Raw genomic sequence first — 27,522 nt, 5'->3', positions numbered from 1 at the left:
TAACTGAGCATTTTTATTTAAGACACAGAATGTCAATTGTTTAAAAAATGGCACCTAAGAAAATCAGATGCGGCAGAATTTGTAGCAATGCAGCAAAGGTAGAATGATAAGAACATACTTGTTAGTGTGCATGTCAACGGTTCCGGAAGTAATGATCTGAAGGAGGAGGAGGGCCCAGTCTGTTGTCCACTGGGTGCTCCTCTGCACCGTGTCAAACATTCCTCCCACCTAGCACATAAAAATGCAATAAAATCCGCATTGTGTTAAAGAGAAAATACCATCTCCATCACCTTAGACAGCCAAATTTTGATTAGTTTAAAAGTGCTACCAAAAAGGGGGTTGGGGGGGGGGGAACCTGAATGTGGACGCATCATATGGATTACAGGCCAAACATGAATGCAATTCTTGAAAATGCACAAGCAGGGGTGAGGGGCGTGGTTAGGGGCAATGACCTTCCTCTTAGTCAAAAATCTGCATGTAACTATTACTATATACCAGTACAGTTAGCTTTCTTTTGTTCCCAAACTTTCATGATACCCAATTTTAAGATATATTTTAGTCCAATTAAATCTGAATAGGTTAAAACCACGTAAACTGATTATCTACCACTGTGTTGTCAATTACTATTTAAACTAAGCCTGTTGTCATAACAACTGAAAATCTCCAGTAACAAAGAAGTAATAATGAGTAGAAGGCTTGGCTCCCAGGTCTACTCGTCATGTGTGGGAATTACGTTATAAACAACTGCCAAATATCAAGCAAGCCATTCTCCAGAATAGCCTTCATCTGGGCCTATCCAGTGAGAAAAGAAAAATTCAAAGGACTATTCAATGTGTGAGGAATTTTTAATTTATGTAAAACCTCCATGTGGAATTTGTTTTTATCATCAATTTGATGGAACGTTTGATAAAATTTTGACTTCAGGGGGTGGCTCCATGGTGTAGTGGTTAGCATGTCTGCTTTACACACAGAAGGTCCTGGGTTCGTGTCCCAGGTGGAGCCTCAGACCATACCCCAGGTGCGCCAGGCCCCCCGAGTGCACCGAGTGCGCCGGGCGCCCCAGGCCCTGGGTGCATGGAGCAAGCCTGTGGGAAGAGATGCCCTGCCTTCAAAGATCCAGTTCTTAAGGGGAGATGGCAACATCCATTGGTCAGGGGTGGAAGTGGGGGAGGGCGGTATTAAAAAGGGGGAAAAATTTTGACTTCAATCTCATTTTAATATTGTTTTTAAATAAGTATAGTAAGAGTTAATACTCATCTCAACATAATAGTCCTCTAAGACCTACTCTTAGCACACGGCAAAAAGGAGAGATCCTCTGGGGTGGGGGTGGCACAAGGCAAATCAATGCCTAAAATACCTACTGCTGTCTAGAAGTTAGACCAGACAGGAAGGACAGCAGCCAGGAAAACAGAAGGTTCAGAGAGACAGGGAAGTAGTTACAGAGAGCAAACATCAGAAGGCCTCACCTTGTAATGAAGACTGTGACCACAGGAGAAGTGGAAAGCTGGAGTTATTTTCCCTTTAGATAAGTTTAAGAGGGAAAACACCAGAAATGTCTCTTACCAAATTTAGGCGAAGTTGCAATGCTTCATGCATCATCTGCCGTGCTTTTATGTCATCTTGGTATCGTTCTTCTCTCCAATTACTTAAGATCTGAATCAGAAGACAAATTAAAAAAAAAAATCTTGTTTCTCCTGTTAAAGTCAATTTTTTTTTTCATATTTAAAGTTAAATTTATCTTTTTACTGACAGTCAGAGCAATTTCTTGGTTTAACAAATTAACAAATAAATCTTTCCTCCCCTTCCACTATGTAGAAAGAAATCTGGCTATTTCTTTGTTTGTTGCCTTTCTAGATGGGAGAAGAAAAATCTTGTCTAATTATTTATCCTGTAACTGTCTTCGAAAATGCTTTAGAGGGCCATCAAGTTTAACATTAACAAAAATAAAGATTATTTAAGAATTACATTTTATATCAGGCCCAGGTAATATTTCTAGGGACATGCTGTGAACCCTAGCAAATGTGTTACATTGAAGTGGCTTGCTGTCTTATAGACTAATCTACCTTGATAAAGATAATGTTCACTATTTTGAAAAATATGACACCTTATATGTCGGTCAGTCAAGTGGCATATCAATTTAAAAAGTGAGTACTTCCTCATTGGTTCAGACTAATATTGGGAAATGGAAGATTTCCTTAGGAAAGGCAAACCGCAAATGGGCAACAGCCCAGAATCAGGTGACACGAGCAAAAAAAATAAAAAAATACCACCCTTTGAAATATGGTGGTAACTAATGAGAATCATCTTAAAAGAGTTCGAATGAGTCACATGCAGAAGTAACCCAGTCCCAACAGATGACCAGTAAGTATACCGCATGGTAAAAGGAGAATACTTCCCATTTCTCATCAAAAGATATGGACCTCCCTCGAGTCTGACTTAAGGGCACAAGGCAGTTAACAAAACACAAGCTGTCATGAAGCTTACATTCAAGTAGAAGGACAAATAATAATAAGTCAAGTGTAACAAATGGTATGGACCAGAGTAAGGGGATAGAAAATGACTATCGTCTTATTTTTAGAGTGATCAGGGAGGGCCTAAGGAAGTGACATTTGAGCAGAGACCTGATGAAGGGAGGTCCATGCTAATATCTGGGAGGAAAGCCTTCCAGGTGAAGGATGAAAACATGTCAAGCCACTGCAACAAGAATTTGCTTGGCAAGTTCAAGGAACAACATGGTCACAATGAAAAAAGTGGAGTGAGCAAGCCATGACCAGTAGGAAATGAGAAAGAAGTGGCAGCCAGTGCCAAATTACGTAGGGCCTGATAAGCTCAAACTTTAAATTTTTAGTGTAGGTGTAGTAAGAATCATCGTGGCATTTTGGGCATCAGAGAAATATGTGATTTACATTTAAAAGGATCATTCTTATTGCTGTGTAGAGAATAGATCTCTCATATCCAAAAGGTGGGAGACTAGAGGACCAAGTTAGTTAAGTGTCCTTGTCCATGTTCATCCAGTACCATCCAAGGGGAAAAGATACAATGTCATAGAACCACAGAACCACAGGAGGGCTCCATTAGGCTCTGTAACAGGATAAAACATCCAACATGACAAATCTACCCACTCTGCTCAATTCCACAAGCTCCAATTTCTAATGGTGTCACTCAGTTTCCTTGTGGTACAGAGAATGTAAGTGCCAAGAGAATTGTGGCTGGTAGAAAGGCAAAGTACAAATTCTTTATAAATGAACCAAATGCCTTCTGATTTATAAATGAGTATCTGATGCACCTGACTGGCTCTGGCAGTAAAATGAAATTGAGTTTCTGAACCTATAGGGCTCAAGTTGAGACCCTGGCTGATATGTGGACCTGGATACAGGTTCCTCTGTCTTACTGCCGTACCTACTGCAATGCAGATTGCTCTAGGACCTCTCCCGTGAGCCAGGGTCAGGAGAGGATCAGATATGTCAAAGTTATGTGCAATATGCAAAATATTTTATGATCTACATTTATCCAATGCATGATTAATATTATAAAGTTGTTAGTCTTGTGTTGACTAGAAAGCCAAGTAAAAGAACAGGGAATGGATTGTGTCTCTCTGCACCTAATCAAAACATGCTGTGCCTTTTCTTAGTTAAATCTCAATATTTGAAAGGAAAACAAATTAATACCATTAGAAAAAATACTTGCCTGGCTTAATACTCTACTATATTTTACCTGATTAACTTGATTCTGGAGAGATGTTAGGAGACCTTCTCGTTGTTCATCTTGTCCCTTAAGGCAGGTAAGGACCAGTGAAAGGAATGGTTGTTGACTCAAAAGAGACATACTACAAAGGAAGTTAATAACAGCAGATCTAGTTAGAAAGAGTGAGTTACTTCCTGTGCAACACTGATTTCTTGCCCTTGGCTTATAGGCTATTATTTATCTTACTATTAGAAAATAGAGGGGAAGGGGTAAATAGCCAAAGACTACTTGAAAAGTTAAATTATATCTACTAATAAGATTAAAATCCACTGTAATTTTTCTAAATAATTTAATATGCTTTCTAGCCCTGAAGCACTACTAAAACTAGCATAAATTCACCCTGCAGATGGGTATGTAGGGGAAGTATGGGGGGAGGAGAAATTGTATTTTACATCAGTAAGCTGCATTTAAAGATACACATCAGAAGGAATATCACTTGATACATAGAATAAAATAAGAAATCAAAAAATTCCTCTCACACAAGACTCTTATTTTGGGGTCCAGGGGTCCAGGAAAGAGGCTTATATGATTGTTGTGCTCGTTTTATTTTTCAGCACATTTCTCAAAACCAAACAGTGGGGTATTTGTTGGTAAAGCTATGATTAGCACTTAGGTCTGAGGATTCTAAAATAGCGTGTTTGCTAGTGACCTCCAGGGTGCAGTTCCACCACATCCCACAGCCTGGACTTGTAAGAGGGTTTTAAGACATTTGGTAAAAATTCTATTTTAAATTGGCATTTTATTAAGAATTCTTCAGTTATTAGAGGAGAACTAACAAATCATATTGATAGACTAATTGTTACATTGGAAAAAATTTTCTTAAGATGAGATCGAGGCCAAAATCTTTCAAACTGGTTCATTTTATACCAGCAGGACTAAGAGAGATTGACTTGAGAGGAGCCATCTTGAAATTGTGTAATACCACCTGTCCTTTCTGTGGCAAGTGAGGCAATGTACATATGATCACTCATTAGCAAATAAACTTTGAGAATTAAATTGAGTCATCTGGTTGATTAATTAATGCTGGCAAAGGTGACAATCAGGTAACAAACAAAATAACATGCACAGATAGGTCTTAGGTCTCTACCAAAATGTACTTTAGTTAAGGGTGCAGGCTCAAAAGCCAGACCACCTGGGGTTCAATCTCAGCTTTATAACACCTTAGCTGTGCGTCCTTAAGAAATTTACCTAACCTTTCAGTGCATCAGTTTCCTCATCTGTAAAAAGGACATACTGAGTGCTGCTACCACATATGATTGCTGTGAGATTTTAAAAGTTCAAGTATGTATGAAATTAATGTGATATAGGAGTTGGCATTTTGTAAGAGCTTAAAAGGCAGCTACCAAAATATTAATTTGGGGACAAGAAACTTATATGTTCAGAATTGTTTGTAAATAGAAGAAATTATCATCATTTCCTTTTATATCTGTGGGTGCTAAATTCAACATGTTTTCACATTCAAGTGTGGTTTTGATCTTTCTCAATGATATAGTTTCCAAATATAATTATTTGATATCTTTTCTAGGGCATAAAATAAATTAAGAAAATATTAAACTTGGTGGTTTATAAGTTTTAAGATCTAATCTGTAAATATTAGTAACTATTCCAGGGTTCAACAAGACAGAATTATAAGTAATATTATGTATTTTCTATTTATACATAAATACCTAAGTAATATAAAATGAAAAGTAATTAAAAGTAGAATATGGGGACCAAGTGGATATCCAGATCTGAGTCAACAGGTATGAAGTAGGGCTAAGAAGTCAATATTTTTAACAGTTCAGCAGATTTGGGGATGGTGGTACAGCTGAGAACTAGTGTAGTAAATATTATAACCTGAAATTTTTTAGGGACAGAGCCTTGCCTAATGAAATATTTTCAGTTCCACTTAAAAACAAAATTTCAGTGGACTCAGGGGTACAGTGATCATGTATGTTTGCAGAATGTTAAATTTTCTCAAGTGTTCGTTAGAATCTTACATAATGAGACACACCTTCCAGCCATACCTTTTCTGTTTTTGTCTGTCTCTTTCCTTTTTTGAAGAAGAACCCAAGTGCTGTCCCTTCTCTAGCTCCTCCCCAGCAGCTTTCAGTACTCTTCCTTGCACAGAAGTCGGCAGCCTGGCAATTAGGGGGGCCACCAGCCATACACCCCTGCGTTCAGAGGAACTAAAATCAGAAACATGTGTTACACCCCAAACGGCAGCCTTTTTCTCTGCTCTCACAGTTATAACAGAAACTCCAATGTACAACTTTTATGTATAAGACATACCGATTATTCTAAAATTTCCCTTTTATTTCTAAACTATCTTTCCTCTTGACAAATACCAAATATTTGCATATACTTTCCACTCACGTTTTCAGAAGGCAATAAAATATGGAGTTCAGGAAGATATCACAACTAAACTTAAAAAAAAAAAAATCTATTAAAATGTTTTTCACGGATTCTGGCTCTCTGGTTAGTAACAGTCCTTTTGTCCAACAAGCAATAAATACACTTTTCTGTAACAGTTAAGCATATTAATAATTTCTTAAGTTTTAGAATTCACTAGTTATACTTTATACCAAAATGATGAAATACAAGTTAATCTGCTTTTCATAATTATCGTTCGTACAAAACTGCCAATTAATAAAGAAGGCAGAAAAAACGTTTCCTATATAATGAATACCACAGAACAGAGTAGCCTCAGGGGACACTAAAGAAATTATGCCATCTTGCATGTCATCTGCGGTTCCAAGGAGTCTGGGCCCGATTAACTTAATACTTAAACTAAGATATCATCCACCACTCAGTATTATCCTTTAACATATTACTAAATAATGATAATTGACAGAAGTAATTATTTTCTTCACATTCCTGAAGCATTATAAAAAAAACCTGCAGTATGCAAATAAAACGCACTGTTACATTAATGATAGCCTAATAAAACGACAGAAAAAAATACCTTAGAAATGTCTTTATTCCATTCTGTCTTGTGCTACTCGTGTCGGTACTGCCAATCCCGTTTGGGTTGAAGAGGCCCAGACCAGGGTTAGAAGAGTTATTGTTCAAGTCGGCAGACTGCTGGAATACCTCTATTGTTGCCTTTGCAATGTTGTCCAGTAAGTTGTTCATTTCGGCCACTGAACCAGAGCCCTACGGTCAGACGTAAAAAAACTAGCACTTTATCCTCAAACATCAACATGTTTTCGCTTTTCATAAAATTTTATACACATACATGCTTTCAATATATACTCACAGGATCTTTCAAGCACTGTTTAATCATTAACTGAAGTTCTAGCCAGGACTGCCTCAGGGTCCACTGCTCAAGATTCTGGGGAAAATGGAGAGAATTAAGACATCAGAAATATCAAACATGTCCTAAAATATAAGAATTCCTTGCAGTATTCCCTAACTCAAGAAAGAGTAGAATAATCATATACAATAGTGGGATCTATAGGTATTTCACCACTTTTCAAAAGTTCATGTTCTGCCACTTTGCTTTTACAAAAGACCTACATTAGTATCTGTTTCTGCTAATGGAAAGAAATTCGAAAAGTGTTTTCACTTTTACGAAAAAAGGCGAAATGTGAAAACTGTTCAGCGTTTCCTGTGTGGCGAGTTGTGACAGAGGTGGCGTGCACCCCAAGCAGTGAGCACGGCCCCGCCAAGCCCCTTCCCCGGGGACACACTCAGCATCTCAGCATCAGACCAGCATAGCTTTGAGCCATGTTGGTGAGCATCTGTGCTGTATTTCGATTCATTTAGTCCATTCGGTAGCAAGATGGGCCCTAAGTAATCATAAAAGCCTAAGAGAGTTCATAAGAGTGGCATCTTGACAGAAATAAAGACATTGTGAATGTGTTAAATTTTGGGTCTGGGAATGCTCAAATTTTCTTCTATATAAATTAATGGTAAATAGTTTTTCACTTTACACCTTTTTGACTTACAAAAGTTTCCACAGGAACACTACTTTTGGGTAGAGGGGGGAAACCTGTACATGTATCAAAAGGCTTCCAAGTCTTTACACATATTCATTGTAGAAATAAGGAAATAAATTGCAGCATTAAAATAATGTGCCTCACTCGACAGGCACTGGAAATAAATAAGAAAAGCATTTCTTCTACCAAAATCTATTTATCTAACCAACTCCATTCCAAAATGATTTCAATAGTTTTTGAATAAGATATTTAAGATAGTCCCTCCACAAAGCTTAGTTTTCATGTAAATACTGTACAGACTTAAAATATCAATATTTATGTAATGACAATACACAATTTGCAGTACCTACATCTACCCAGCAAATAAAGGGTGACAATTATATACAAAAAATTGGGGGGAATAAAAATCAGAATTAGGACGGAGGAGGTAGATGGGGGAAAAAAAATTAAAATAATTTCAATTAAAAAAATTAATTAATTTTTAAAAAATCAGAATTAACTGAATTAGTTGAAAAGAATTAGTTAGCAATGACAAAGAGACAATGACTTTTGTTATAATTACAAAGAATGTGTCAAATGACAAAAACACAGTCTTTAAGCTATTATCACTTACCTGAAGAATGCGTTTAATGTGCTGTCTTTGCAAGTTGTCCCCCTCGGTACATTCTTTAATGCCATGAGGATAACAGATAAGCTGTAATAATTTTTGCGCTTGCATATTTGAAAGCACAGGGTCCAATATAAGTTCTTTGTCTGTGCATAATCTTTCAGGTTCTTTTAAGCAGTGTTCTCCTACCCACTCCTAAAAACAACACAGCAGTTAGACTGATAGGCAGAGACTTTCTATATGCATATGTAACATGTACTGAGTTCGTGGCACACAATGAGGAATCTTCCAATAAAATGTTACACAAAATAAGTAGGTGGTGAAGTTTTAAAAACAAAACTTCTAGTGTTTTAACTTCTTAAAAATACAAAGTGAAACCTTGGTTTAAGAAATTTTTGAAAAACAAATATGCAAAACAAGGAAAGAAAATATTGGTATGTGTTTTCAATTGGAAAATGGTTCCTTGCTCTAGGAACTCTTTTGTAAGGAGTGTTTTTAACTTTCTATATAAGGGCAATGATTCTATACTATGTATTCATCATTTTTATGGAATAGATTGTACTATACTGAATGGAACACAGTATAACATTCAGAAAATTGTCTCCTCTCTTGATACTATTACAACTGTTACTATTATAAATAAATATTTGTGTACAATTATTAGGATAATTTCATAGAAGCAGATTTCTCAGTCAAGGATTATAGAAAAAATTTAAGGCTACTGATATATATGGCTAATTGACCTCTGGAGAGTTTCTGCCAATTTAAACTCCTATCACCTTTTCTTCATCATTTTTTCAAAGGAAAACTCTTATACTAAGTGGGATAAGAAATCATTAACTGTCCACTTGAACCCAGATCTGTTCAAATGAAACCTCTTTCTTAACCACTATACCAGTGTCTCATACTTCCAAAGTCCGGGCCACACATCAGATCAGTTAAGTCAACCTTAAGTAGTGGGACCGAGACATCAGTCATTTTTTTAAGGCATCAAAGTTTTTTCTTTTTGTTTTTGTTTTTTTTTAATTCCCCAGGTGATTCTAAAGTGCACTCACAGCTGGGAACCAAGCACAACTCAATACTCTCTTAATAATACTTATACAACAATTTAGCTAACTGTAACCACGGTTATAATATCCCTTAATAAAAACATGACCTTGTCAATATTATGTCTATAGAAAAGTGAAAAACCAAAACCATGCTCTGGCATGTTTTTTTTTTTTTTTTTTTTTAATAAGAAGAATTTTTTTAAAAAGGAACGTTAAACCAGTAAGTAATGAAAATGATCACCCAGAGCATGGAGAGATAAAGGGTAGAAAGGACAGGGAAGAGAGGACACATCTCTGAGTACACCTATGTGCATAGTTGACTTGGGCAGCATGCTAAAGATAGAGCTAGGGGAGAAAAAAGAAATCTAAAGTGAATATAAACAGAAATGAAAGAAATCAATTCTATTTCAAATGAATAACATAGCCACACTGAAGGGGAAAGTTCAAATAACTTTTGAACACAATACTGTAAACACTTAGAAAGGAAAGAACTACAAACAAATCTTCAATTCCTTTTAGTAGACTTGTTTCTTCTGGTGGTATTGGTGTAGCAATTTTGAAATTATTGCAGGTGTACTGTAGAATTACGCACATGAGCATATAGGTTGATGTTATTGGGAGTCAGGGTTCTTACTGCAGAAGAGGTGATATTAATATGAATGGGGGAATGCAAAGAACTGTGGGGTTGGACTGAATTGGAGGTATCAATATGAACTCATGATTTACACACACACATTTATGTATACAGATGGTTTTTTTTTTTCTCTTAGCTCTGTCTGCTGAAAGGGCCTAGAATCAATGAGCACACATAGTGACCCAATCTTGGTTTGTAGATACCATCCTCTACTAAACAGAACCAGAGGTTCCTTGGAGAAATGAATAATTCCAGATCTGGGGCAGAGAAAGTTAAAAATAAATAAATAAATAAATAAAAAGGAAAGATGAAGATGTATCAAAATAACATAAGAGCCAGCATGAAAAGATTCCTACAGGAAAAACCTGAGACAATTTGAACATGAAAATAGCTAAGGACAGTACATTATAATCCATGTGGAAAATAAATAAATGTAAGTAAGGAAAAAAACAAATGAGGGCAGGCCTTCTTTAGGGAAGAATGCAAACTGATAATTATGGAGGGAGTAGAGGATTTGGAGAAAAAGAAAATCACCGTTTTTTTATCATCGTATGAAGACTGGTTTGGACAAGAATAAAAATGGATGCTATATGGATGGTAAGAGAGTTTGATGAGGAGCTGAATATTTGCATTCTTTTAAAGTGTCTCCCCAAAGACTACATTAATTTCAAGAGAAAAAATAATGATACAGTAGAGCAATCCTACACAATGGAGACATCTTGATCATAATTAACATCACCAATGAGGTGCAAATGGACATCATGTGCCTTCCTATGTGATTACCTGAGAACACAAAATTACTCCTGTAGTATCTTGAATGAGAATACATAATCTGAAGCTAATCTACAGGAAACTTCAGACAAATCCAACATTATCAGGACAATTGACAAAATTGGAATGTGGCCTATAGGTGAGAAAAAACTATTCCACCAATGCTAAATTTTTTGATTTTTTGATTTTTGATAACTGTATTTTGGTTATATTCTATAATAAATAGAAGCTAAAGTATTAAAAAGTAAAAAAGAATAATGTATCCCATCTACTTTCAAATGGTTCAGCAAAAAGACTTTAAATTATATGTACCCCCATTCATACACAGAATTATAAAGCAAATATGGCAAAATGTAAAAAATTAGTGAATCTAGAGGATATACTAGACTTCTTTATTGCAACTTTTCAGCAAACTTGAAATTATTTCAAAATAAAGTTAGCAAGAAAAACAGGACCACCTATTATAAGTTTCATATAATAGTGAAAATCTCTCTCCAAAAGAACAGTTACATATTCAAAGTTAAAGGCAAATTAAATCTGAAGAATACCTGCTGACAGATGGTCCTCAGTACATATCTAGCATATTCTCTTAAATTCGCAGTTTCTATAGAAATGCTTTTCCCACAGGATTTTGAATTTTGTGAGGCAGTCCAGATATCGTCAGCATTCCCATCACGTCGTAAACCCCTCATGGTGAAGTCATCATTCTTTAAAGAGCTGACATTATTATTGCCAATTTTAGCATCTCCTAAATAACAGAATCACAAAAGTAAAATCACACGAGTTCAAAGTATTGCCAAATATTTGAGAAGTAAATAAAGTATGCTTTCAGGGATTTAAAGTATGTGAATGGTTTCATTATTACAAAGCCAGTTGTTCAGCAATACAGAAAATGAATCAAGAGGATAAATGAGAGAACCCAGAGAAGTTTCATCAGACATGGGGGTGGGGGGGAGAAGTTAAGTTCAAGACTCAACCCCTATTTTGTTAACAGAATTAAGTATGCTTTCACCAAACTTGGAAAGGCCATTATGAATCACACTTAATAATCACAGAACATTGATTTCACCAATATTTCAAGCATGAATGTATTCAAATTCATTTGACTTACAGACAAGGAAAAAATGGGTTACTCACCCTTCTAGATGTCCCTTTTCCATTTCTTCTCTTACAATGACTTATTTTCTATCCATAGGTCAAGAGAAAAGTTTTGCCTTAGCCCACCTTACTATCAACTTCTTGACAAGAGAGATTTATTTCCCTGGGAATGGAAAAGGGCAATGCATACTAAGGAAGCCCTGGAAAATAGGGCATTCATTGAATAACCCATGTCTTTCACTTTCCTCTCTGTAAACATCCAAATTAGAAAACTTCACCTCATCAATCTCTAATATACTCAAGTAAAATGACACTAAGGAAAGTGTTTCCCTCATAACAAAGTTCCAGTGGAAATAACTGAACAGTATGATTGAATATCTAGAAATAAGAAGTCTTCTCTAGCCGTGAAAGACAAGTAACTGATATATTTTAAAAGTGAAAGAGTAAAATAATTTGGTAATAAAGATTGTCAAATGACAACAGAGTCTCCAAACTTTTGCCTGTTTACCCACAGGATCATAAGCCTTGAGAGAGAAAATTTCCTGGAACCAATAAATAAATTTAGAGGAGGCCCTCATTGCCCTCATTGTGAGCAAAATCAAGCCTAGGTCACTGCAAAAAGCCTTTTAAAACCCACAGGTCAACCAAGAAAAAGTTTGACTCTGCTGAAAAAAATGTGAGAAATCACAATGGCTTACTAATTACTTACAAAATCGTTAAGAGGAGGGTAGGAACACACAGGGCATTTCACTCATCAATATCCTACTATATGTTATCATACATTTCTCATTAAAATGTACATACAAAAAGTACCAATTTCACTTCACCCACAGGAGTTTATTTAATTCAACAGAGTTCTTCAGAAGCTGAAAGAAAGACCAAATTCTACATGTATCACAATTTTAGCATGCTTCCTACAACCTTTGGCAACATAAACAACTATTTTTAAACCTTAAGTTAAACTAGTCTAAAAACTGGAAACCAAATTCTATAAAATAGTCTTATCTCCCTAACTCAAAATAGATCCTAGGAGATAGGACTTGAGAGAACATTGTTTAGGACATGCTGAGAGGTAGATAAATTAAAATCTCTACAAAAACAAAAACAAAGAAACGAACGCCTCTGCTAGTGCCAGACTAGGAGATCCTAGATTACTTTAGATGTTTAGATGACAGAGAAGGCCTGGGAGGCTGCGCCAGAACCTTCTGCAGTCATACAGATAGTAGAACAAAGAGAGTGTGCAGTGACTGCTGGTCCAAGGCTCTGCTGACATTTAACTCGCTTGATCCTGACTTCTCAGACCTGCCTCCTCCAACGCTTAGAAAGCTGTAGAATCTACCAAGAGCTGAGGCTGATTAAAAAGGTCAAGGTGAGACAACCAAAGAAAAACGAACTGGTGATTATGCATGGATGTTAAAATATGCTTATTTGGATATTTAAAGAGGTTCCAAATTTTACTTGGGATCAACCAGACCTCTAAATCAAAGGGACAATGTCTAAATCGCACTCATCTTGGTTTCTGCCATTAAAATGTCTATCACTTATACACTCATACTTTCAACATTAGTTTATTGAAAACCTACTATTTAGTTCCTCTAACAGACGTTAGAGATACCACAGTAAAAAAGTAAGTCTCTGACATCATAGTCTCTATATTCATTTATTAAGTAGAACTGACCAGCCATTTTTCCTTCCAACATAATGTAGGCTGTATAACACTACAAGCTCCTAAGCTCAGAGGAAGGCTGTAGCTCTCTATGTGACTCTATCTTTCCTTTTTTTTTACTACAAAATTTGTAAGTATTTATAAGTGTTGCCTATCTACATATATATGTACATTTGTGGTGTGTGTGTGTGTGTGTGTGTGTGTGTGTGTATGTGTGTATATATATACTTTTTTTAAGTAAACTTTAATAATTTGTTTTATGAAAACCCTCTTTTCCTTCCTGTCGTCACCAAATAACGCTTCTCAAGCAGGAGTATAAAGGGATATCTTCAAACATGTTCTTTAAGACTTATCTAAAATAATTCTTACCCACTCACTAATTTGTTCTAATCAAAAGGGATCCTTTGGAATATAAGAGATAGCTTCTGTTTAGTCAAGGCTAAAAGAGGGTAATGAAAATTGGAATTAGGCAGTGTGAATTAAAGGCTTGCCAAATCATTCAAATCTTAACTGATTAATAGAATAAAAATATCTAAGGCATTGTATAAATGAACAGAAAAGTCAGTAGTACTACTCCAGGAGAATATGTACCAATAAAAATAAAGAGACATCTCGGACATTATGAATTTAAAAAATTATGATACGTAATACTGATTTATCAATAATATCAATATAATTGCAATTATCACCTGATTTATAAGAAAATCAAAGCAAAAGGAAATGAACTTGTTCCGGGTCATAACGGAAGCAGAAAAACTAAAATTAAAACCCAGGTTTTCTAGTGTTTTAATCCTGAAATATAATATGAAATTTAAATCTTTGGTTAGATCACACAGTCATCTGTGTCCATCACAAAGTGTAACGGATGAAGGCAAAACAACCCAGTGCGTCTGAGGATCTATATCATGTCAGAATCAGACAACCTGTAGTTAAAATGTCACCAAAAAGGAGTATTATATTTAAATACCCCACAGTTGTAGGTAAGCAACAGACTCCTCAGGGTCCAACTGAACTTGGACTTGGGAAAAGCCAACTAATTTTTCCAGGAGAACAACAATAAAAAACATGTTTCTAATAATATTAGACAGAGTTAAACCTAAATACAAATTATTTTGCCATCATTTCTGGTGATTAACCAAGCTTAATGCCAGGATAGTCTTACCAAGCATCATGATTGCTTTTAAAACAGCAAACACAGCTCCCACTTCGATGCTGTTGTGAGCAGCAGCTAAGAGATGTCTATCACAAGATGATCTTATTCCCGGGAAGGGTTTGCCTATGATAACAAAAACAAACCTTTAATCGTCTATCACTATCATTAACAGTCTTTTGTAACCATTTACTGTCAGCAGGGGCTTTCATTTTTAAACTGTGGTGCTTAATTGCCATTATCTAGGTTTAACTGATGCCTCATGCATTCACTATGAAACATTGCCAGTATTCCTTGCTTAACACCTTTTCTTTTTAATAATTAAAATGATATCTTTGCTTCTTAGAGAGATGTGTCAAAAAAATTAGGATTTTCATCCACTTATGCTGATTGTAATACACGCACACACATTCCCCCCATGTGAAAATGATCTTTAGGAACAGACTACAGTAACACTCCTGAATTTATCTTATTCCTTTTACCTTACTAAAAGAATAAATGAATCACCATTGCCCTAAGTTGCTATGGTGTGGTTCATAACCAACATGCATAGTATGTTAGAAGATCATGCTGCCCACCAACATGGTTTAGCCTAAGAGCAAAAGTATTTTTATTGTTTATTAACGCTGCATTTGAGTTTCTCAATACATCCTGAGATTATATAAATGAAAGGTGCTGACAGCCCTCTCAATGGCATTATTGAACTCCATCATCTTGAAGCAAGCCCACCAAATCAGGAAGGAAATTACAGAATGGACATCCTACTTGACCATTTTAGAACCTATAGCTCCAAATGAAAGCATAATCAGAGCTTTTTCAGCTGTCAGCTCACCCGTTGCTTGGGGTAATAAGCAGGCCTGGGGAGCTCGGAAGAGATGAAGCAAGAGCCGGCATGTCATTCTCGCCCCAGGCTCCGCATCCGCATCTCCACAAGCTAGGAAAGAAGGATTTCGAAAGCAAGTTTTCTAACAAATGCAAGAACACGTCTTCAGGTTTTCTATTAAGCTAAATTTTCTAGACTAATTTAAATAAATGCTCCTTGAGATAAAAAGTAAGATACCGGCTATGCTTTTCTGAGAAACCTGAGTGTACGTGCTTCCTCAAAAAGAGGTACTAAAATAGTAGTTTCCAACCTTTTCCATGGTTAGCCATACTACTTTGTATCGAACAACATTTACAATTTTACCATCTTTACCTCGATGCCACACCACTGCCCAATGCATGCGCTGTTAAACACTACTTTCACTGTGTTTCATCAGTTAGAAACCATCCCACAAGACAACAATCAGATAATGCATGCCGTTCCTGGATGCGGCCTTACCTGCTGCGAGGAGAGAGGGAAGTGCAACGTGCTGCACGACATCCTCCAGGGAAAAACACTGTCGTGCTATCAGAATGGCAATGAAAGTAGCTAATGAATCATGGAATGAAAGGTCGCTCACCTTCAAGAAAAACATGGACATGTTTTAATACCTAACACCCTCTTAAATAATATCTAAGATTAATTTCTAAGATCTCAAATCCCAAAATGAACCAATAGAGTGAAATATTAACTTATCATGATTATTATCCTCTAGGCCACTTTTTATTTTATGAGACAAAGAATGATGCCTGCATCCCCGCATCCCAATGCTGTAAGAAGATACTGAGCTTTAACTTGAACACGTATAATTGAAAAAGGAAACAAAAAAGCAAAATCAAAATATCCCTAAAAGATGTAGCAGAATTAAAATTTTAAGCAGAATTCAGTGTGATCTGTCATTTAAAGGTTACCATTAGGAAGCAAAGAAAAACTAGTCTCAATAATGTTTTGCAGTTCTTTTCAGAGACAACAAATAATATGCCTTTAATAACTATAATTGAATTAGTTTTAAAAGTAGCTCTGAAAATTTATAATTGACTCCTAAATTTAAAAAAGAGAGAGAGAAAAGTTAATTCATTCATAGTTAAACACCTACCTTTATGGATCTCACAAGGATTTGGCAGAAAATAATAATAAAAACCTGAGGTGTAATAGCAGCCTTTGCATTAAGTTCTAGTATATGCCAGCGACTATAGTTAGTATTCTACGAAGATCACTTCATTTAATAGCACAGCTCTGTGAGGTTCATACTATTATTAATTCCAATTTTACAGATGAAGAAACAAAGCAGAAGAAAAGTATAACAAAAACAACCAAGAAGTTAAGAACAATGTTAAAAATAAAAATTTGGATTTTTTCTGTCTGGAAAAGCAGGCCATAGATAGGAGTTTTACATATATAAAACCTTAGGTATTCATAGAATGGAGTAGGATCGTCTACCCAGTCGTGAGATATCAGAACCAGGAAGAAAAACTTCAACTGGAAGATAGTTTTTAAAATGTGTAAAATTCTTCTATATGTAAGATATATTAACATACAAGATGGATTTCTACAAGAAGTGGTAGGTCAAAATAAAGTATCAAGATGCGTTTTTGAGAAATTCACATAACATAGATGCAATACGATATTCAAGAAAATAAGTGATATATAACAGGTATCTCTTCATCACTTATAGACACAATCACTAAGAAAGACTTAACACTCCAATGAATCTAAGCCTGCACATTCTTATAAAATACAATGGAACATATATTCCTAGAGTGCATCTTTATTTAAAAAAAAAAAAAGTGATTTTCTTCAGAACATAAACTGCTTCAGTTAAATTATGTCCTGTGCCATGAAGAACTCAAAGCAATTCATAAAAACTACAAACAAATAGCTCTGAAGAGACTATATTTAAAAAAAAAAAAAATCTCAGCTAACAAATAAGGGAATTCTTGGCAAATAAGGGAATTCTGCTATAGATTAAGCTATCTTTTTCATTTCATTTTTTTTTTTTTTTTAAATTTACTTAATCCTTAGCAACCATACTCTGGTTTATTGCTTTTGGAGAGAGAAGGAAAAAATATTTTACATTTCAGCTGAGAGTTAAGTCAATTTAAAAAATTTACTAACTAAATATTTGATTGTCCAGTTGAGTTTTTAAGTGAAAAAGAAAACTTACATCTACAGTGCAAAGTACATCATTAAACCCCCAGACATGATTTGAAGAACAACAAAGAGCCTTCAGAACTCCCAACCATTCCGAACTAAGAACAGTGCAGCAAGCTGTCAGCTCGGAGGAGAAATTGGCAATGTCATTAATCCTAGAAAGAAGAAAAAGAATATAGGTAGTAGAAAGTAACAAAAGAGAAATACTCACATGTAATATTCTTGAGGAACACATATTTCACTATCATCAAACAAGTCATTCATATCTTATATTCAAGAATACAATAAATATATTATTATTGTCAAATGACCTAGTAGAATCTGGTGCAGAAGATAAAAGTAAATGGCTTCAAATGCTTTCGAGCATTTAATGCTGTTGAGCAACAAATAGTAATCAATATAGATGTCAATTATATTTTTAGTTCTGTGAACAAACTGACCTATAAATTTACATTTTTAAGGGCATCAAAAACTTAAACTAAGTAATTCAGGTAGGCCTAAATACAGTGTTTTCAAAATATAGGTATTTTTTATTTATGTTTTTATTATATATGTTTTTGTCTCTCAAGTAAGGAAATTACGGTACAGAGCAGAGGCGAATTCAGGAATAAAAGAATATGAAAAAATGAAAAAACAAAAAAACCAACATCCAAATGTCAGCCTAGGCAATTATTAAAGAGTTAATTTCAAAGTGGCACCAAAGCAACAACTGTGTGGTTAAACGTCAATTCCAGGGTTAATCAGCTCACCTTCCGGCATCCTGATGGCCCATACATACATTCATGAGTGTATTGCAGACAAAGCTGTAGCGATTGGCCGCATTGTCACTAAGGATCTTTCCCAGCATTGAGTAGTTGACACTACGGGCCGAAGGATTCTCAATAAAATCCATCATGAAGTCCGGATCCCATCGCAAGTTAGAATTTGCAGGCATCACATTATTATATATGGTCTGCTTAACTTTTGAACAGGCACTACTGAGGTTACAAGAAGAAGAGTTTAAAAAACAAAAAACTAGAATAACAAGAAAGTTATTTCATTTAAGGACAGATTAAATGGCAGCAACTGTAATGTTAAGAAGACATTCTTGATTCCAACTTCTTAAATATCGGCACTGGACACAATGCCTGGGATGTAGTAGTTGCTCAAACAGTTGCTGAATGAGTTGAAGAACAAAACAAGAATAAGACATTTGGTTACTAATCTTAATTACTTTCTCATCTTTTTTACATTCTACATGTTCCAAAAATAATTTACTAAGCCTTCCAACAACTGTCTCTGAACAGTAGGTGGAAAGTGTTATTACTTAAGAATAAAAATTAGATTGCACATCAGAAATAATATGGTGTTTCAGTCCTAATTTTACATCCTGCAAAACAATCCCTTTAAGCATCCAGTTGAAGTTCATGTACCAAGGCTACTCTGGGCACTGTGATACAGCTGTGAAAAAAAAAAAAAAAAAAGAGGCTTATTCTCTGCCTTCAAGGAGCTTACATTCCAGTAGGGGGATATGGATAACACACAAATTCAATGAGAGTAAAGAAACCATTATGTCGTTCCTAAAAAATGTACACGTTGTGTTATATTAAGAGATTTTTAAGAGGCTGGTTTATCACACGAAAACAGTGCATATTTCAGTGAGTTACAGTTGAGTAAGACCTAGCATATTGGAAGTACAAAGGGAATTATAAAGTATCTGATCCACTCCAGCTCTGCAGATGAGGCTGAAGGATGATCTGATTTAAAAGCTGAGATTCCATATACACTCAGCTATTCTTGCCGACTTGCTGTGCATAGTAAGTTCGTAAGCAGCATTCATCTCTACTCAAGAGCTCCTTTAAACAGCAGAAAGCCTTTTTCTTTTAGATAAAGTTTTTGGCATCAAATTTATTTGTGAAGTAGGGGACATATGGCTTCTCCCTAACCCCCATCCCCAGTCTTACACATTTATATAAATAATAGCCAGGAATGATTTCCTTAAAAATGAAAAGGCATGAAATAACTCTTTACCCTAAACTGTTCCCATTGCCAACTGCTTTAAGAAAATAAGAGATTTTTCAGTTCAGTGTTTGCCAAAATGTGACTTCAGACCTCCTCCTTCAGAATCATCTCTGTGGTATCTGTTAAAAATTGAGACTGCTGGGTCTCACTATAGGTTTACTGAATCGGTATGTTTAAGAAAAACTGTCCCAGGTAATCTGCCAAATAACTCTTGAAGAAGCGCTGGTCCAATGGAGAGGACTGAAGCTACCCGCTAAACAGCAACAATTACAATCTTCTACCTTTCTTTGCAGACAACTTATGTAAAATCTGATCAGTGGTCACTGAAGGATACGAGTTTGCGATCTGGAGTCATAACCTGTTCAAAATGATGGACATTATGTAGTCCTCAGTGCTTTGAAAATCTCCCCTTTCCTGTCTTACCACAATTTCTACTCAACTTTTCATTCATTCTCTTTGCAATAGTTCTTAATTTGTTTCACTTCCCCACTAAAAATGAAACAAAAACAAACCATGCACTTTGCTGCCTCCCTCCAGAACACCACATCCCTGGTTTCCTCTACCTCCTAATATACCGAGTATTGAATGAAATAGACTTCTGCAAATAGTAAAGCACTTTTTTTTTAAATTCAACTTTCCACTAAATTCTAACAATCCATTCATACCTGTCTTTAAAAAACAAAAGAATTCTACTTTTCTTTCTTAAATTTCATAAGATTCAGCCTCTACTTTTCTATCAGTATAGAGATTTCTCTCGCGTTGACTCTCTCATACCTTCAGCCTGGATTGCATTTTTCTGAACTCTACGGCCCATGGTAAAGTCTCCTCACCCTTCATCTGTAGGCTTCCTTTTCATATTACACTCTTTTGTGAGCTTTTATGTTTTAATAAAAAGTTAGCTGCCATCTAGGCTGCTCTCAAATTTTTAGCACTCTCTGTTGAAGGCATATATGGAATTAAAAAATTAACAGGCATTTTCCTTCCGAGACTGCATGTATCAGAAAAAAAAACTGATAGAGTAATGAAGGCAACACACACCTGGAAGCAAAATGACTTATATTCAAATCTAAGTTTCATCTTTCATTAACTTATGATGAGGAATGATCATTTGTACATAGGAAAAATCTACTTCCTTGGGTTGTTGGGCAGATTAAAGATCTCGATGGAAATAACTCAGCATAGTGCTTAGCACACAGCCGCAGTTCAATCAGTGGTAGATGTGATTAGTGCTTTATGTCCCCCAAATATTCTTTTTCTACAACTTTTAGATGGTGTCTCAGATCCAATTATTAAAATTGTTTTAGTAGTATACTAACAGAAATCTCTCCACATATCTAGCTTCTATTTGACCATTTTTCTTAATCCCAAACTATAATACTGTCTGATATCAAGTTTTCCCGAAAAAGCAGAAATTCTCTTCCACTTGTTCAGTTGAGACAAATTTAGACAGTGTCACTCTCTGTAATGCGCCACTGTGCTGATCCAAGCAGCCCCTCAGTTCATTGCTAGTCTCCTAAATCTCCACACATCCAGTGTACGTTACTTGAATTAACTCATTTAACATACTTGTGCACCCTGAAGGAGCAGAATTGGGTAAAATAGGTTATTGGGGCTTTCTTGGGAAGTTTGCTGTTAAAAACAGGGCTGTCTCAAGAACTAAATCATGTATGAGAAAGCTCTTTAAAAACTGTAAACTGAAACTGAAAGCTCTCTGTAAAGAAACCACAGAACACATGGTCTGACTACTATTACACATAATTCCCGTGAAAGACATTTCCCTAAGACTCACTCAAACATTCTATAAGGGATTATTTTGAAACCTCACTTATTTCATGAAGACATACGTTCACATTTTTCCCCTATCAATACCATTAAAAATACCATGACATTTTGTTATGTATCTTTTATCCAACAGATTTCTTTGCAGTGCCTACTATGAGCCAGACACTCTTCAAGGTACTGAGACACGGCAGGAAAGAAAATATAAAAAGTTTCTGCTTTCATGAGGCTTACACTCCAGGAAGAAGCCAGGCCAAAAATAAACATAAAATGTACCCGGGGTTAATAAGTGCTAAGGTTTAGAGAATGAGAGAGTAAGGGGAGAGAGGTGGTATTTAAAATAGGATGGTCAGGGAGGTAGAGCCGTTAATGAACTATGGAGGTGAGCACCAAGTAACTGGGAAAAAAACATAACAACAGAGGTAAGAGCAAGTGCAAAAGCCCCCAGATAGGTGCTTAGTCTTTGAAGACCAGTAAAGAGGTCCATGAGGGTAGAATAAAACGGACCGAGGGGAAGAAGTAGAAGAGAAAATCGGGTCCAGTCAATCCTGAAGGCTAGATAAGGATTTTGATTTTATTTGGAGTAGATAAGAAGCCATTGGAAAACTTTAAATTATTCTTATTTTAAAAGGATGACTTCAGTAGATATGTTGATAATATGCTCAAGAGAGTCAGGGGAGCAAGCAGGGAAACCAGTTAAAAGGACTCGGCAATGGTCTAATGAAGAGATGACCATGGTGGTAGTGGCAGAACAATGAAGAGTGGTCAGATTCCAGGTACACTTGGAAGGCAGGGCTCACAGGACTTATAAGCAAACTGGATGCAAGGTATGAGAAGGCAAAGAAAACTGGAATTGATCATGCTTTCCTTACCTCTTTCTAGATTCTAAATTTATTTTGCCAGTGATTACTGTCTCTTACAATTAATAACCTAAATTTCCTCAAAATAGCATTAAATAAGTGTGTATTTTCCAGCACCTGTCTACCTGTGGAAGTAGTAAGTGCTATGATGCAGAAAATGATAGGGAGTCAGGGATGCTGTTTGAAACAGATGGTCAAGAGAGGAAAGAATCAAAGTGAGCAAGTGGGCAAATGGAGGAGAAACAACGTTCCGAGTGAGGTAATAGCAAATGCAAAACATAAAATATATTTTCAAGTTTATCTCAAAATTTCAAATATATCTAAACATGAATAATAATTTGTAATGAGAGGTTATAGCTACAACAAAAGGTAACTCAAGATGAATTGTGGCAGATATAATTATGATTAACTTTCATTATTAAAAAGGATGGCAATCTTGGTTGAGTCACTCACAAATAGAGACATAATCCTGCTTCTATTCTTTTGATTGTCTTTTACGCACCTGAAGAGGTCTCCAAATTTACTTCTGAGGTGGCTACATGATACGTAGAGATCATAGAGGTAGGCTAAGATGCATCTTTCAGGAGAAGAACATTCTGAGGGGTTCACAACATGCTTTACCACACCACACAACCTGAGAAAAACATGTGAAGAAAAGAGACGTATATTTTGCTAATATATATGTTATTGTTTGAATATTTTAGAATGAAAATATGTCCATTTATTACTTGGGCAAGAAAAAAGATATCGGAGTGTCGACACTAAACATTATAGCAATAGTGAATAAATGAGCAAAGTATCAGTTTCTATTATGATATTAAAACACTAGATACTTTTTTAAAACTTCAGAAATGTCATTAACAACAAGAAACAAAAGAAATTCCTCCATACAGAAGATAAAATGGAGGAACCCAACAATAAAGTTGCTGTGACTAGAACACAAAAGAAAAAATGAAGTAGAGAATCTCTGTTCGGTAAAAAGATTCACAAATTCAGTAAATTTTCGAAGATCCTCAAACCCACTCCTTTGAAAAAGAGTAATTCTTCTAATCAGTAAATCTGGGAAATTCATTTTCAAGACCATAAGCTGGTTCTGGCATGAACCCAATAAATTCATGGTTTGAGGTCACATTTCCCTTGTTTATCCAAACTAGAAACAAATTTTAGCTTATCTTACATAAAAATTTAAAACCCCTTCTTTTTAGTGACAGTCTCAGTAAGTCTTTCAGTTCAGAAGTACCATTACCATTCCAGTTGGTGCCATTTTCCCCAAATCAGAACTGTGGCCCCTTTGGCCATAGTTCATAGAACACAGAAGTAAACAAAAGTGGTCCATTCACATATATGTGAGTCTGATTCCACTACCATCTTTTACCCTGTTACAGGGTTCAGCCTTAATAGTCATCTATTAATAAACAGTGTTATAGATGACTCTGATTATTAAAGCTGAAATATGCTTTAGAAATCAAGATTCATCCTCTTCATTTCACAGAAGGGCTCTAAGGCTCAGAAAGGTAAAGCGATTTGCCAATAGGCAAAGAGCTAGTTCATAGTAGACCCAAGAGGAGAGCTTAGGTCTCCATACTCCCAGTCCAGAGCTCACTCTACTACTCAGGGAACAGGAGGAAGCCAGAGGGAATCTAGGATGTCAAGGCTAAGAAGAAATCGCAAATTACAAAAACCAGAGGTGGAACTTCAGGCCACTACGTTAGGAAATGGCAATGGGGCATCCCAAACCCTGTGAACTGACATCAGCAGATGGGGTCACTAGGCAGCTGGTAAAAGCTGTCAGTTACAGCAAAAGTGGCATGCCATTAAGAAAAATATACTCGATTGTTAACATTATAAACAAAAAAATTCCAGATATAACCTAAAAAGCAAAGAATTACTTTGTGATTAAAGTAAATAAATACTTATTGAAAGTTTGCTAGGTATCCACGATATAGCAGTCAGTGATTCCTGAATATACAGGATCTCAATTTAAAATGTTTTTCCTACATGTAAGAAAAACATTTTAAATTGAGATCCTGTATATTCATTCTTGTAAGTATGAAAAAAACAAAATAATAATTTTGGGTAAAATAGTTATCCTTACTATGTATGGTAAAGTTAAAATATAATAAGGCTAATATTAAATATGATTTTATGAACATTTACTAGAACATGAATTTAAAATGTCAAAATAAATGATACAGAAATAAATTTTAACCTAATAAAAAAAGAAAAATACTTATTAAAACCTATTATATTCATTTCATGACCAGTTTAAAAAGTATAGTATAAATTAAATAGCATGAATAAACTCCAAATTTGAAAAACTTTTAGCAGTCTGGGAGATTTTTTAGCTATTTGATGTTGAGTACATCATTTAAGTATTTCATTTAACAGGCCCAAGTTTCAGTCTCTTGAATTCCAAATGGTATTATTAATTATTCAGCTTACAGGGTAGTTGAGGGTTATTCAATAGTTCTCTATTTCCTGAATTCTAACATGTCAATTTTCTTACATTTAAAAATATCTGGATGTTTCAGATTTCACTTAATAATCTATGTGTAAAATTAATGTGGTTGCATTTCTTTCCCCCCAAAAAGCTACTGTGGATGCCACTCTGGAACAGAGTATAAATTGATTACAAGAACAAAAGAGGACTACAGAACCAAAGAAACCGAGGTTTCTTCTGAGCCCAGAAGGAAAATGGAAGAACAGGTTGTCTTTTTTCATATAACATGCCCTGGAGAAAGGAGTCTGCATTGGACAAAAAGGAGCTTAGTATAGGGTTTCTGAGAGCTCACTGTACTTCTCAGGTCCCTGTAACCTCAACATCTAATGGGGATAACATTAGGTAATTATTTAGCCCAATTTTACTAGTGGTAGTAGAGAAAAATCTTAGCTTACAATCCACACAAACCAAAAAAAGACTAAGAATCGAGAAAGTTGCTTGTTCTAGATTAATCTTATCAAAAGACAGCTTTAGTTTATTAAAAAAAATGAAATTAAAGTAAACCTTTAAGATGACAATGCATGCAAAGCTATTTCTCCAAATATAAACTGAAATTACATTAACAAAGAAGTCGTAACATATTCACCATTCATAACAACCCATGATGCTGGATAGCACAGATGATGGGCTATAAATGACTGGCTTATATTGGTGGAGACTAAGGGGAAGGAAGTCAAGAAGGAAATGAAGAAGGGAGGAAGGAATCACACTTTATTAAAAAACAACATATGTTTCATGCCAATAACTCCTTTGATGAATGTGTCCTTGCAGATGTATTCTTTACATCAGGGGTCCCCAGTCCCCAGGCTGCAGACCGGTACCTGTCAGTAGCCTGTTAGGAACTCGGCCACACAGTGGGAGAGCGAGCTAAGCTTCATCTCTATCTGCAGCTGCTCCCCAGTGCTAGCATCACCACCTCAGCTCCACCTCAGATCATCAGGCATTAGATTCTCATAGAAGCACTGGTCCCTGGTGCCAAAAAGGTTGAGGACTGCTGCTTTGTATTTTCTTATTGAAATAAATCAGTACTATTTTTCTCTTGAAACTACTATAATATTTCATCACAAATTATACATTCTAGGATGTGAGAAACAATAATGATATTACATATACCAACCCTTCAAACACCTGGGCTGTTTGATCAGGATTCAGGATCAGACAACTATGGTACCGCCTGAGAACAGCCACAATGCAGACACACAGCCCCGTTGTGTAACTTCCTGCCAGGCTGGAAGATTTCAGGAGCAGTTCAGCTTCTACAACACTCAGTTCATTTAGTAGCTACAAGGAGAGAAAAGGTTGAATAAAAACATAGCTGCCAAAACAAATAGGAAAACATTTGCTTTTAAAAACCATGGATATAGTGAGTTATTCTAACACTACTTGATCTCACTTTATCCTGCCCCAGGATCATGTACATGCATAACCACAGTCACAGAAAACACACCCCAGTGAATTAAACTGGTTTTTAATTTTAATCTCTTATCAAATTAGGGATTTTCTTGTCTAGACATCATGGTACATATGCAATCAAAAAGTACTCAATACTAGAACAGTTAATAAAATTTTATGGTGGCCCAAAGTTCTGGGCTGGATAATTTCAGAGAAAAGCATGCCACTTCTCATTTTTTTTCATTTTTCCCTTCTTTTTAATAAAACAGAAGTTATTTATCACTATTTTGTTATTAACAAAGCTAACACCTCCAATAGAATAAGGAGTAGAAACCAACTTTTATTTCTGTTTACTACCAACATAAGATAATAAATAAACTCCAGTATATATATAAGAAATATAGGGCAAATCAAATTATAAGGTTTTATTTTTTTGCTCTTACCCTAAAATATACTCTATTATTAACAGCAAATAAACTTTCACCTTTCCTCAGCAAAATTACGACAAAAAAATTACTCTCAAAATGCTCACATTTTTTAAATGACTATGATATATAATTTCATATATATATTTATGATTATTTAATTAAAAAATATGAACACAGTTGCAATTAAAATGCTAAGTGAATACAGTTTTTTCCAGAATGTCTCAATTATTCAAAAACGCACTGGTGGCTCATTTTAAGTTGTATGATGCCTGGTAGGTTTGTTTTCCTAAAACAACGAGAGAAGCAGGGTCTCTTTGACACCTGTATTGCGAAGTCAATTAATCCGTTGATGTTCAGTGCTGGCTCCATGAGGTCAAAGATGAGCTGAATGTGGTGAGCCAAAGGGAGATGATAGGATGTCCCTGATGCAAAGCTAGTGATTTGTTCTAGCACATTGTTAGAGATCTGTGCAAACAAAAGTGAAAATAATTATAAGATCAATATTCTAAATAATTTATTAAATTATTTTATTTTTTAAGAAATGTGAATTTATATGTGATTCTACTTAGAGAAAACATTTCTACAGAGATCAGAAAATCATGTACAAATCAACTTCCTTACTATAGCTATATTTGAAAAAATAAGCCAAGTTGTCATAAAGATCAAGATATAACTATCCTAAAGGAAGGACTACAAATATTAATTGCTTTCCAAGTTACATCTATTTATTTGATATCAATGGATTTGTAAAACAAAACATTTGATTTCTTCACAATTACATAGTATTTTATTTCAGCCATCAACAGATTTCTCCTTTAACAATATCAATGTAGGACCATAATATAATAAGTATTGCATTAAAGATTATTTTATATAGTATGATTATTACCAAAAAGTAAAAATATTTTCA

At 35.3% G+C, this 27,522-nt stretch overlaps 1 protein-coding gene across 19 annotated transcripts in view; it reads right to left on the bottom strand.

Moving 5' to 3' along the window:
- MED12L (mediator complex subunit 12 like) overlaps nucleotides 1-27,522 on the bottom strand; it is a 318,700-nt gene that overhangs the window by 45,424 nt on the left and 245,754 nt on the right. For 17 of the 19 annotated variants that reach the window (XM_025042480.1, XM_025042483.1, XM_025042470.1 and 14 more), the window contains 16 exons: nucleotides 26,934-27,077; nucleotides 25,910-26,073; nucleotides 22,795-22,926; nucleotides 18,402-18,629; nucleotides 17,666-17,807; nucleotides 15,961-16,081; nucleotides 15,472-15,573; nucleotides 14,652-14,765; nucleotides 11,274-11,473; nucleotides 8,278-8,466; nucleotides 6,983-7,057; nucleotides 6,689-6,879; nucleotides 5,751-5,912; nucleotides 3,715-3,826; nucleotides 1,564-1,653; nucleotides 119-228 (listed from right to left, as the gene is read on the bottom strand). In XM_025042480.1, coding sequence (XP_024898248.1) covers nucleotides 119-228; nucleotides 1,564-1,653; nucleotides 3,715-3,826; nucleotides 5,751-5,912; nucleotides 6,689-6,879; nucleotides 6,983-7,057; nucleotides 8,278-8,466; nucleotides 11,274-11,473; nucleotides 14,652-14,765; nucleotides 15,472-15,573; nucleotides 15,961-16,081; nucleotides 17,666-17,807; nucleotides 18,402-18,629; nucleotides 22,795-22,926; nucleotides 25,910-26,073; nucleotides 26,934-27,077 — 2,276 coding nt within the window. The remainder of the gene's footprint in view (nucleotides 1-118; nucleotides 229-1,563; nucleotides 1,654-3,714; nucleotides 3,827-5,750; nucleotides 5,913-6,688; nucleotides 6,880-6,982; nucleotides 7,058-8,277; nucleotides 8,467-11,273; nucleotides 11,474-14,651; nucleotides 14,766-15,471; nucleotides 15,574-15,960; nucleotides 16,082-17,665; nucleotides 17,808-18,401; nucleotides 18,630-22,794; nucleotides 22,927-25,909; nucleotides 26,074-26,933; nucleotides 27,078-27,522) is intronic. The other 2 variants (XM_025042472.1, XM_025042471.1) reach the window with 2 other exon arrangements.

Source organism: Pteropus alecto, unplaced genomic scaffold, assembly GCF_000325575.1.
Source record: "Pteropus alecto unplaced genomic scaffold, ASM32557v1 scaffold239, whole genome shotgun sequence".
NCBI classification, from domain to species: Eukaryota; Metazoa; Chordata; class Mammalia; order Chiroptera; family Pteropodidae; genus Pteropus; species Pteropus alecto.
The sequence above is the reverse complement of the archived record's forward strand: the minus strand, read 5'-3'. Positions and strand labels throughout refer to the sequence as shown.